This window comes from Numenius arquata, chromosome 9, assembly GCF_964106895.1.
Source record: "Numenius arquata chromosome 9, bNumArq3.hap1.1, whole genome shotgun sequence".
NCBI classification, from domain to species: Eukaryota; Metazoa; Chordata; class Aves; order Charadriiformes; family Scolopacidae; genus Numenius; species Numenius arquata.
In genome coordinates, this window is record NC_133584.1 from 34,414,501 (window position 1) to 34,427,817 (window position 13,317).

Consider the following 13,317-nt stretch of genomic DNA (forward strand, 5'->3'; position numbering starts at 1 on the left):
GACACACACACACACACGCAGACACACACACACACACAGACACACACACACACGCCTTCCCACCCGCCGCCCGTCCGGCCCCGCCCACTTGGCGACAGCCAATGGCGCGGCGACTCTCCCGCCCGGCCCCTCCCTCACCGGGGCGCATCCACCAATGGGAGCGGCGAGGGGGGCGGGGCGACGGTCGCCGGTGGGAGCGGGTCGCTGACTGGCGGGAGGCGGGGGGAAAGGCACGCGCGAGGCGGGGGGAAAGCCACGCGCGAGGCGGGCGGGGGGGCAGCGGCACGCGCTGACTCGCGCGCGCCCCCGCCCCGTGAGGGGAAGGCGGAGGCGGTGCCGGTGCCAGTCCCAGTCCCGCCGAGGGCAGGGCAGGGCCGGGCCGGGCAGCGCCGCGCCGCGCCCCGCCGCGGGAGTGGCGGGCCGGCGTGAGGCGAGGCGAGGCGGGGCGGCGCACCGCTCCGCACCGCACCTGCCAGCCGCGGGGAGCTGAGGGGGAGGCGGGCAAGCGACCGGGAAAGGCGGCCGGAGGAGCGAGCCGGCGGCCGCGCAGCCCGCCCCGGCGTGCCCAGGCGCGGCGGCTCCGAGGCGATGGAGCAGGAGAAGTACCTGCCCGAGCTGATGGCGGAGAAGGACAGCCTGGATCCCTCCTTTGTTCACGCCATGCGTCTCCTGGCCGACGGTAAGCTTCCGATACCCCCCGACCCCGCCGCCCGAAGGTCGCCCCCGGGGAGCTCGGCGGGGCGAGGGCCGCCCTCTGGGTCGGCGCTCGGCCGTCCCCGCCGGGCGCCAGAGGAGGAAGCGGGGGTCTCCGGGCGGGAGTCGGGTCGGGTCGGGCCGGGGAGGCGCGGAGCGAGGGGCCGGGCAGGGGCAGCTGGCCGGGCTTGTGTGCCCCGGAGCCCGTCTGACAGGAGGGAGCCCGGCTGGGCTGGGGGGTGCCCTTCGGTGGCTGCTCGTTGGCGACGCGTCGCCTCCGCCGCGGGTGGCTGGGCTCTGCGGGAAGGGCTTCCGTGGTCGCCCCGATTTTATTTGCGCGCAGGGAGATGCCGGTTTCTCGTTAAAGTCGTTACATCTCGTCTCCTGTGCTCAAGTCGTAAGGTTTGTACGGTAATGCTGTTATTTAAGCTGGCCACGCAATGTCAGGCATGGATTGGGTATGGCTTATCAGTTTCGTGACATTGTTTCATCCAGGACGTGATGATTTTCTCTTGGTTTTCGATGGTGATCCAGAATATACTGCTTGCAGCATTGTTATTCCGTGTAATTCCCTCTGCTTTCCTTGCTGTAGTTGAACTAGTTCAACTGGAGATTCTTTAGAAAGTTTATAATTTACTCTCTCTTAATAACCGCTCAATATAGTTATTGAGCGCGGGCCTTGTGGTACGGCATTTCAACTTTTGCAGAAGTGTAACCCAGTAAGTTCCCCTAATATTTCTGTTTCTTCTGAGGTATATCCTATTTATTTTAAAATCGCTGTTAAACTTGGAACCTGATGTCCAAAAGAAGTAGTAAAGAATGATGCATAAACCAAAACAACCTATCAAGCCCTTAAATAAGACTCAGGCAAAGAAATGTATGGTTAGGCCCTTGAGAGAGTCACAAATTCAAATAAGCTCACATTCAGAGGTGGTGAATAATTTCCAAAGTTCTTGGATGTCTTAAGGGAAATCATAACTAATTAAAACTTAAAATGGTAGCAGTAACTGTCTGTCAGCAGTCTTTATATTGTCTTTCCTTAATATATGTTCTGTTGATTTGAATGAAGGTACCGAGTCCATGTTTTGTTAGAGTCCTGCTGTTTGATAGCTGGGAAATTCAGTAGGAGCGCCGACACATTTAGTATGCTTTTGTCATAGCTACCTGCTGAAAAGGCAGCCATGCTACTTTTTGTGCTTGTTTTTCCTAATAAACATTCAATAAACAAGGTCCGTATTTCTTAGAGGGATGTATTTTTTTTGCACCTTGCAGTTCGATCTTTTCCCAGAGGGGGGAGGTATCTACTGAGAGTGTGTGCCTGTGCATGGGAAAGAAAGAAAATGCGTGAAGGACAAAATCGAAAGCGTGCGAAGTAAACTTAAAAAAATGGGAGAATAAAATAGATGCTTCTGGGCATCAAGTCCACACAGAAATTGCATTTTGAGCAACTGTGAGACAATAAATGATTAGCTTTCTCATTCTTTCTTAGTATAACTAGGACTATGTATATTTCAGTGGATTTTTAAAAGATGAAGGTGAGTTGTCTGTAGGGAATGCTAATGTCAGATTCACACCAGATACCTGGCATTATCCTTCAAAACACCATCTGTCAAGCTTTCTAGAGATTCGTTTTAGAGTCTAACATATGATGACTGTTAAAACACTCTCATCAAAATAACAGTATAACTGCTTAAGGAAACAAGAATTAATGCCTTGGTTGCTGCTGTGTATAAATTGGAAGGAAATGTATAGAACTAGCAGATTTTTTTTTTGGGGGTGCCAGAAGAACATGGGACAGTGGTGCAAGGATCTCTGAATACTGTAGTTCTAGGATACGTCCGCAATGAAGCAGACTTCCAGACTGGATTTCTGTTCTTTAAAATATAATGCACAATCACCTACAAAAATAACAATAGCAGCCAGGTGTTATTTTTTGGCGTACTAAGCTTTTTTTTTTGATTGCCAGTAGAGTTTATATAGAATGCGTAAGTGTAGATTTGAAGGTTTTTGTTTCAGAGTTGAGAGGCTCAAGCATTTGCTCTGACTTGAAAGTGCTGTGATTTTTTTTCATGCCAGTTGCGAGAACCTGAGGTTGAGAAGAGACATGCTGCTGTGTGAAACTGCAGGACACGCAAGTGATAAGCATTCCAGAACTATGTTTTCAATTTACGAGACTGGATTTACTTGTGAAGATAAGACCCTGTGTTTTTCCCCATTAATGTTTTGTTGTTGTTGTTGTCGTTTGCTTGATTTTTTTTTTTTTTTTTGGTTTGTGTATTTTTGTGTACTTAGTTTATTTTAAAAACAACAAATTACTTATGTTTTTAATATGTAGGTCTGTGTCCTACAACTTGACCTGTGTCAGATGCACACCTGAATCAGTAGCTATTCAGCCCTCACTGCTGAATGATGAATAGTAGTTACTTACCTTAGTCCTTAGCTGGGTAAGAGCCTCCGTGGTGCAATGTGTGGTAAAACCCACAGAAATGGAACAGTTCCTGTAGCAGAGAATTTGCATACTTACCAAACAACACAAAAGTGAGGAAAAAGCTGCTAGTGCTTCTTAGATACAAAGTGTGAAGGCGTAAACCAAGTAATTTCTCTAAAAATGAAGGGAATCTGTGGTGGGTTCTGAAAATGAACCCAGTCTCTAACTAACTAATCTAGTGCCTTAATCAGAAGACACTTTATTTCCCCCGGGTCATTACCTGGTTCATGTAGAAGTAGCTCCTGCGTGATTATTACACTATTAGAAATGGAAAAGCCATTTGTGAGTCATCTGTTAGAAGAACTTGTGAAGTGTGAATGGTTGGTGATATTTACCTCAGTCTGATTTATCCAAACTTATGCAAAATTGAACATATTTATTCTGACAATATAATCTAGACAGCAACGAAAGCGGAAGACCTCTTTTAGTTGTAATAGGTAGCCAAACTTTAAATAACAGGCAAATCTCTGTCTGGTGGAGAGGGCTTTTCTGTATTAACCAAAGTATTTTGTGTACCAGGATGTTATAACAGATGGAAGAATCACTGTTTCGTGGATGATCTTAAGTTATTTTATTGTAGACTGGTTGCAGGTAGTTATTTTCTTGGGTTAGATTGTACTGCTTCCAGTAAGGACATCTCCTGATCAATGTATGAAGTGAGATAATGCTTGGTCAGGGGAAGAACGAAAAGCATATTCTTGAGCAGTACCTTTTGTACTTAACTTGTGCTTCTGCCACAGCACACTCTGAAGCTCCAGTGAGAAGTGAGAGCCTCTCTGTTCTAGTGCTACCTTCCATGGTAGCTAATGAGCTGCTGATGTGTGCTGGTTTTGCATGTATGTAAATGTTTATTGCTTTGTGTAAGATACCTATGATTATGAATATAACATTAAATGTGTGACTTTATCAGTGAAGGTGTGGATGACATAGAAAGCTACAACTGGCTGGAACCTTTTGGTAGTTCAAAACTTGTTTTATATCGGTGTTATTTTTAATAAGCTAAGGTGTCAGCTAATTGTCTATAAACTTTTTGGGACAATCAAATTTTATATGTATTTATATGTGTGTGACTTTAGACTATCTTGCACAGTATATTATTAAAGCCAGCTATGTGTGTTGTAATATAATCATAAAGGAAAAAGACCTGTTGGAAAGAGCTGGCCAAAGTAAGAGCGTCTCTCCCTGTGGAAATATCAGCATTACTTGGGTAATGAGGTAGCTAATTTCTCTCTATTGTAATGACAGTGCAGTTGACCTCAGACTTTCAACTGGCATTCTGAAGGCAATGGGAATCGGGCCTTTAACTTTAATCTCGAGTTAAGTCTCTAGATTATTCCACGTGGCATAGCATGAGTTTGTTAAACCCCAAGTCATGTCAATTAGACTCGTACAGCTTAGCGTCATAAAGCTTCTTGTAGGACAGGGCATGATTATTCAAAAGATATATGATTACTTAGCCTTTACACTGAGTCAGCGTTAGTACGGTCTTTCACACGAGCCTGCAATAATTGTTCTAGCTAGTCTGAAAACTGTTGATGTAATGCAAATTCATTTTGTTTTATGTTCAGGATTTCAACTGATTTATTGGCTTATGCGGGTTTTGGATTCCTTTGGACTTCTGGAGATGCATTTGCTTTTCATACAGAAAGGCATATTTAGTTCATAACTATACGTTTTTATTAAAAACCTAGGGCAATAATAAGGTCACTATATGAAAATTCTTTTTTTTTGTCAATACAGAATATGACAATCATATCCTTAGCCCAAGGTGTGAAAGGCTGTTGGTCAAGCCTGTGACCTGCTAAAGTCAGGCCTTTGATACTTTTTAATTTTTATGAAATTTTCCATTGAAAACTACTTGTGAAAATATACTTCCAAATTTATTACTTTACTCTGTCTAAACAAGCCTTTGGATTAAAATTAGATTAACATAAAGTGCTAATGTAAATTCATACATTAATATTAATCTGTGGGCAGTCACTTTTCTGCTTATTGTTTTTTTTTTCCTGGTGTTTACATCAGATGAGAAGAAAAACACAGTGTTCACAAAATACTTTGTATTAATCATGGTTTACTTTGCTGTCCCAGGAAATGCACTGTAAATAACTGGAAGATTGACTCAGGAAACATGCTAATGTTTGGAGCATGTATTTTAGGTATCTTGCTTTCATTAGAAACCAGATTTATATATCTATCATTTGGATCATTTTCAATAAAAAAGGAGTATCATCATTGCAAACTCCAGATGAATACAAGGTACTTAGGATTTCTGTAAAGCAGTGATGTGCTAGGCATTACAGACTTGGTTCAAAGCTCGCTAAGGTTAATGGGAATCTTTCTATCGCCATTAATGGGCTATCAGGCAGTCCTTATATAAATATAATGTATTTGATGCAGCTAATATCTTTGTAATCACGAAAATCAGTAGAATATACCGTAGGTTTTAGAACTGACTGATGAGTTTTGCTTTCTTAATGTTTTTGGGTTTTGTTTTGTTTTTGTTTTTTTTTTTAAAGGTGAATAGGTTTGTTTTTTATCATGGTGTGACAACATGGTATGCATTCGTAATCTTAGGAAGTGCTTTTGCCTTGCAGAATGTAATACAGATGAATCCAAGGCAATAACCAGATTTAGGGAAAACAAAATACTGTAAAAATGTTAGAATGGGTATAACAAAGCGACCTTTGTAAGTGTTTATATTGGCTCTAAGTTGTTAGTCATAAAAGGAGAGGGGAAAAAAAAAAAAAGATAGATAGGATTAAAAGAAAAATTCTCTCCCTTTCAGACATTTGAAGCAGCTTAGGACCATTTGATCTGTGATCTTAGAAAATACGTACTTTGAAACACAGCAAATTCTCTCACAGAGAGGGAACGATATAAATGCAATAACTGAAGGTTAGATTCTGATACCCTTGTGTTAAAAATAAATAAATAAATACGGCTTCACTCTTTTTAAATGGTGCAATTTGACTCGGTGGAACTGCTTAAGGCTCAATTCAGTGCAAATAGGAGAATTTAGTATCAACTGTTTAAGGGAAGGTCAAAGGCATTTGCTCTGAGGCTTATCTGGATGGCTATAGCCTCATCAGCAGAGTGCACTGGTTTTTGGCAATATGAATATTTTCCTTGGAAGGAAAAGAGTGGTTTTTATTTGTTCTGGGAAGTCTCTTAGTAAATTTCTTTCATACTTAGGCTCCTTGGTGTATTCATTCAGGGAACACCTACTATAGTTGCCCATCTCTCTCCCTTTATGCCTCAAAGTAGATATTTTTAAACTCAAGGATTTGGGAAATTGATCACATTTGCATTCAGTACCAAGAGAAGGCATAATAGCTGGATAGCTGAGTAGAAAATCCCGGTCAACTATTAACTTCCCAAGTACGGAACACCTGTGCAATGTGTAGAATAGAAGAGTGGCCATTCGTAACCAGGAGGTGGCATAATTGGGCTCCGCATGCCAAAATAGAGCTTCGTATCCTAGCACCTTCTGGGAAAAGGCTAGTTTGGCCCAGCAGGTATATCAAATTCTTGTGCATTGGATGCATGTTTTTCTCCTGTAAGCAATACGCAGACAATATATGCTGACAACCAGATTTGCAGGACTATTTAATGATCAGTAGTGACCAGTGCATAAGACTCCTAAGAAAGGCTGACCATTTACCTATAGCCCACCAAAGCAACGCTGTAAGAATGAAACTGTTCCTCCGTGACAACTGATGACGTGGCTTCATGCTCAAAGTATGAGATGTGTTGGGTCTTAGCTTAGAAAGCATAAATGTAGCTGTGTTTTTGGTAGTTCCTCTCCAAGCCTTATTAAAATAAGAATATGTCACACCTTTCTGTGCCTTGCAGCTGTACCGTAGGCTAAACGTGCTGCCTAGATGAGACAGTGTTTTCTTGACTTGCAGGGTCACTGCAGTTATCCAACATTTCAGTTCAAGGTACAAGTGCCTTTTCAAAAACAAGCAGTTTTTAACTGTTTCAATTTAAATCTCCTTCCTCCAACAAGCTGCTGAATTTGAAGGAGAATTCGGTGTCCTCGCAGCTGACCTCAGAATATACTTTTTAAAAAGAAAAAATCAACTTTGAGAATAAATAAATAATAAGGAAAGTGTTTTCCTCAAGGATTTGGGGTCTTCCTAAAGCGTGCGTGATAGGAAAAAAAAATATGCTGGTTTGCATGCTGATGCTTCCTAAGCAATGTGAATATATGCATTCATCTTTTGTTCACATTGCATTTTTCAGTCCTTGGATGGATATTGTAACATAGGGTTAGGAACATCAGCACATCGTATCAGAGTAAGTGAGGAAACAGACAATTTTTAAAATGAAGTGTGTAAAGTAGGGAACTTTAATGATGCTACAGTGTAGTCTTTGGCTGTATAAACAATAAGGACTTAGGTAGTCTGACCAGAGAAATGGAAAACCTTGACACCTGGGTAAATGTCTGAGGTGTGTAGTACACAGAGTTTCTTCCTCGTACTCTATACATTCAATGAATACCTTCTAAAACTTCCATCTGTAAGGTGTAGACTAATGCTGAATTTCATTCTAATCTTTGAGATCTCCAAGTGAAAAAGGTCTTTATAAGAAATGTGTGTTATTCTTATTACTTTTAATGTGAAATTATTCTTTTAAAATTTGCAGGTAAAAATAATCCTGGTTACTACAGTCCTTTGTAAATCCTGTCATATTTTAATTAGAATCCTGCTGGAAATGAGTACAATATTTCCTTATCCTATAAAGGACTGAACTAATAAAGACTATGAAGAATTATCTAAGACTTTCAGTGGATTAAAAATCTGCAGTCATGTTGTCCATCCCCCCTCAATTCCTGGAATAATTTATGCCTCTTCCTGATTTTGCATGTTTTGCTGTTAAAATTGAGGGGTTTTAGTTTGAATACTGAAAAATTTATCAAGTGAAACTCATAATGATGCTACTGTGGTAATATTGAGGATCATCCACATTTAAATGAGATGATACAAAGTTTTGATGCTCTTATATGTCTGCATGTTATATAACCGAAGACATCTTTAACACTTCAAATGCTCTGCTGGCAATGGGCATTCCTCTCTGTTCTCCTTGGGTTAGCATGATGCGAAGCCTAAAAGACATGGGGCAGGTCACTCCTGCCTTTGAATTTCTCTCCACCTGCTGAAGTGTTCATCAGATCCTCTAGCACCTATTCCTTGTCGTAAAGGTTACATGAAAAGAAGTAAACCTCAAAAGCTTTTGGTTTGTAAAATACTTTGAATTCTGGGAATTGATGTAGCTGTTGGAAAAAAAGTAACACCTTATGCTAGACTATAAAATATTTGTTAAAATCTGCATTCCTCCTTTTAGGTCTGCTTTGGATCTGGAAGGAAAAGAATTCTACTTTTATAGTAGAAGCAGTTTAGATTTGCTAACTGAAGGCAGGTACATCTTCAGGAAAAACAAAGGTAGGGATCAAAGCCCATGGCTTGTAATCAGTCAGCTTCAGAAGAGCAGTGCTGTGAATTAGAAGAAAAATTGTTTTCTTAGGAGGCGTGAGCACTGGAGAAAGAAAACAAATCCCCTCTTGGCATATTCCCCTAGTTTAATGCTCCCTAGGATTCAAATGTACATTTCGAAGCTCTCTTTCAAATGCTTGAAGTTAAAGAACTTGCCATGAAATCAAGGACCATGTGTGTGTTTTGAAAATGTTTTTTTTTTTGGTGTTGAAAAATTTAGAGTTACCTTCTTACCTATCATTGTGTACATTTTTATGCTACATATTTCTGATAATGTAGGCTCATATTGCTTATTTTTCTGAATATTTCTAAGCAAATTTGTTTCTTGCTTTTTGTCTTTTTTTTTTTTTTTTTTTGAGATTGCGGCAAGAACTTCTTGGTATCACCTGGGGGTTGTGCTGTGTATCCTCTGGCATCAGACCTCTAGCTGGGAAAAGAGTGAGACTTTATTTTTCTAAATATTTAGGACTATGCTGATTTGCTGCAGCTATGAAGCTGGCTCCCTGACTTTTCAATTTGCAACTTTAACTGATTTTTCCCCAGTTCTGCTGAAATGAGCAGCACCAAACTCTTAAGTGATTTACTGACTTCTCTGTAGATGTTTGAAGGGTAAATTAAGGAATGATAAAGTGAGGTAGAATTCAAAGAGACCTTTCTCCCTCCCTGTTTTCAGATAGCTGTTCAACAGGAAAATGGAGAGTTAATTTTGGTAAATGATACTTATTATCCCAGTGTATCCATGGGACTGTAGAGCTATCTAATAGACTTAGCTTTTGCACAGATACATGTTTGCAATTATTTCACATAATATTTGTATGCAAACTAGTGGGCTTTACTTTAGCCCATTGTAAAATTTGAAAGAATTTTGTTTTCATGCTCACAGATCAAGGTAAATATATGAGTTATATATCCATTTATTGTTATTTTCAAAAGCCATTGACAGGTAATCCGCCATTCTCACTTCTTACATTACGTAGACTCTTTTTCCTGATCCTACATGTTCCTATTTAACAAGAAGATTGTCCTGTCTCTGTAAATATGCTATTGCACAATGTCCTGTAAGTTATTCTAATTCAGTTTTGTTTGTCAGGGGTCTTCCAGATGCTCTGTTGCTGCTGTTACTGGAGTGGTTGGTTTGTTCTTTGCTTGCTGCAAGTGGTTTAGTGTAAACATCAACAGATCAGGTTGTACAAAATCCTGTAAGAAATAGTTTAGTGACCAGTGGAAAAGCAAAGGAGTCCATAGCTCAGCAGGGAATGTGGGAAAACAGATGCTCATGTTACCTATTTTGTTACTCTTCTTTTTCTGGAAGACTAAACTGAGGTAACACGGATATACAATAGTTTAAGTTGAGCTGTGTATGACAAAAAGGTGTTCATGCAGTATCAGCTTGTTAGAATATACAAACCATCTGTTCCAGCGTGAAAATATTCTTGCTGCCCCGAAGTATATCAATAATCTGAAATGATATGTTTGGTGCAAGTGAGAAGACTAAGTTTTTTTCCACTACTACAAAGACTTTGAGATAATGTTGTTTGTGTTGTGTTTTTTTTTAATAAGGAATGTTTGTACTGTTAACTATCCAAGTGCTTCTTGTGGTGGGAGTGGACAGTGTCTTCATCAGAAAGCCATATGGACCAGCTTAGTTTAGACAGAAAGCATGAGCATGATGTGATTCTGCACCCATCAAAATACTAAGAAGTCCTCAGTTGGAGATAGATAGAAAATAATTGGAAGCTAATATGAACTTTTGCCTACAACTTTCCAGATCTTGACAGTTCACCTCTGTCCCTTCTCACAGCCTTTAAAGGTTTTCTATAAATAATGAAAAAGTAGGGTGGAGAGAGGGAAGAATAGGGAAAAAGGAACAGAAATTGCAGGAAAGGTGGAAAAAGGAGAAAAAAAATAATGGGAGATTGTAAAGGAAGCGGAGGAGGGCATAGCAGTACAGAAAGGATATAGAGAATAAAATTAAAACAACGAAGGGAAGAATTAAATTCTGGTTTAACAGGTGTAAAAATGTTCAGTTACTTTAGCTGTAAGAAACTGATGGAAGCTAGAAATATTGAACCTTTAATAAGGACTTCTGGAAGCTTTTAATTACATTTTATTCAATTAAAATGGATAGATAAAAGTAGCTGCTAATAAGCATTTGAAAATGCTGTTGGTTATTTAAGAAAAATTAAAATGAAGTTCAACTCTTTCTGAAAAGCTTCTGTTAGCAGTTACATAATTTTGATACTGTTGTATTTCATGGCTTCAGAGACACTGTAGGTGTCTGCCATACATATATATGTATTAAATTATGCATTAATTAAACACAACAATCTATTTTGCAGAGGTGATCCTCATTTTATATTAAACAGCATCTGAGATCTTCCTTGTAGTGGTATTTGCAGTCCTTTTGGAATACTATGGTTAGCTAGTTAATAGTTTATTTACGCCTTTTATTTAAAAGGTAGTACTGTAACACTGAACAAATTGAAGTTTTAGATACGGAGTTGCCTTCTTTCTTTACATAATAGAGCCTTCAAACTTTGGATTGGAGTGTGCTAGTGTTATGAGCTGTGAAGTTGGACTTTTATTTATTTATATCAGTGGCCTTCTCATTACAGATGAGAAGGATTCTCCAGATTCTGCCTCTTCAGTGCTGCTCACCCAGCTTATTTCTCTGCATTGCCTTCCACTGGTAACTGACACTGCCCCCAGCCTTCCTCTGAGCAGCTAATACAGTGAACTTCCCACCCTCGGACACTTTCATTCTGTTTTATACTCTTCTCCTCTCCTCAGAAGCTCTGTGAAGAGGAGGAGGTGTTTTATTTTTTCCATGGAGACTTGAGCTGGGAGTAAAGCTGGCAGCTTTATTGGAGAAGGGTGTCAGGAACGTTGAGCAGAAGGCGTTATGGTGAGGAAAAAGGCAGGTGACTGGATAGTGTATCTTTAGGAGAGAGGAGGATCAGTTGGGGGGGAGCTCAGAAAGACAGAGCAGAGCACATGGAAAATGTTGGAATGAAAATTAAATTGGATACCTTTTTCCCCCTTTAAAGGCATAATGTTTATCAAAGTAATATACTTCACTTGCTACGTGCTCTACTTAGCCATAGGAGCAGATAAATAGTAACTGGGTGTATATATTTCTTTTCCTACCAAAGAAAGCGATGAATATAATATAATAGTGGTAGCATAGTGCACTATCTTAGGGAAAAAAACTGCACTTCTATCATTTGATTACTCATGTTTTAGGCCGTAACCCTTGGTCCATCCCCCAGTGCCTGTATAATTCAGTGTAACACTGCTAATGCTGCTTTGAAAAGAAAACGGTATTCATGGTCATGCGTGTTTCAAGGATGAGTGTTCCAGAAATAGAATCATAGAATGGTTGGAGTTGGAAGCGACCTTAAAGATCATTGAGTTCCAACCCCCCTGCCAAGGGCAGGGACACCTCCCACTAGAGCAGGTTGCTCACAGCACCATCCAGCCTGGCCTTGAACCCTTCCAGGGATGGGGCATCCACAGCTTCCCTGGGCAACCTGTTCCGGTGTCTCACCACCCTCACAGGAAAGAATTTCCTCCTAATATCTCATCTAAATCTCCCCTCGTCCAATTTAAAACCATTACCCCTTGTCCTGTCACTACACTTCCTGACAAAGAGTCCCTCTCCGGCTCTCCTGTAGGCTCCCTTCAGATATTGGAAGGCTGCTGTGAGGTCTCCCCAGAGCCTTCTCTTCTCCAGGCTGAACAACCCCAGCTCTCTCAGCCTGTCTTCATAGGAGAGGTGCTTCATCCCTCTGGTCATCTTCGTGGCCCTCTGCTGGACCCGCTCCAACAGGTCCCTGTCCTTCCTGTGTTGAGGACTCCAGAGCTGGACACAGTATTCCAGGTGGGGTCTCACGAGCGCAGAGTAGAGGGGTAGAATCACCTCCCATGACCTGCTGGTAACACTTCTCTTGATGCAGCCCAGGATGCGGTTGGCTTTCTGGGCTGCCAGTGCGCACTGCCGGCTCATGTTGAGCTTCTCATCTACCAACACTCCCAAGTCCTTCTCCTCAGGGCTACTCTGTAGCCATTCTCCACCCAGCCTGTATTTGTGCCTGGGATTGCCATGTCCCAGGTGCAGGACCCTGCACCTAGCCTGGTTGAACTTAATGCGGTTTGCATGGGCCCATCTCTCAAGCCTGTCCAGGTCCCTTTGGATGTCATCCCTTCCCTCCAGCGTGTCGACCATGCCACCGAGCTTGGTGTCATTGGCAAACTTGCTGAGGGTGCACTCTATCCCACTGTCCATGTTTCCGACAAAGATGTTGAACAGCACTGGTCCCAGTACCGACCCCTGAGGAACTGAGGAATAGTGACTTCTGTATGTCTTACATACATACAGATGAACTTACTCAGGTGTTGGAATTTCCAAACATTCTGATGTATCCCACATATTAGATGTAATTCGTCTTCTCATGGAAATGTGGTTCAAAGTACATGAGTATTACCACACGTGGAATTACTTAGTAACTCCTCAGGCCCAGGATGAGATGATGGTGAACGTTTTATCCAGCCTTACGGGGCTTCACAGAAGAAAGGTTAGATATGCTGAAATTATATTGAGAAAGCGTTCAGTTGTGGAGTTTGCAACTGATTAGAATGCAG

At 41.3% G+C, this 13,317-nt stretch overlaps 1 protein-coding gene across 2 annotated transcripts in view; it reads left to right on the top strand.

Annotated features, from left to right (window-relative positions):
• The first annotated feature begins 588 nt into the window (after positions 1 to 588).
• Positions 589 to 13,317, top strand: part of KHDRBS2 (KH RNA binding domain containing, signal transduction associated 2) — a 387,275-nt gene continuing 374,546 nt past the window's right edge. For both annotated transcript variants that reach the window (XM_074153323.1, XM_074153324.1), the window contains exon 1: positions 589 to 679. In XM_074153323.1, coding sequence (XP_074009424.1) covers positions 589 to 679 — 91 coding nt within the window. The remainder of the gene's footprint in view (positions 680 to 13,317) is intronic.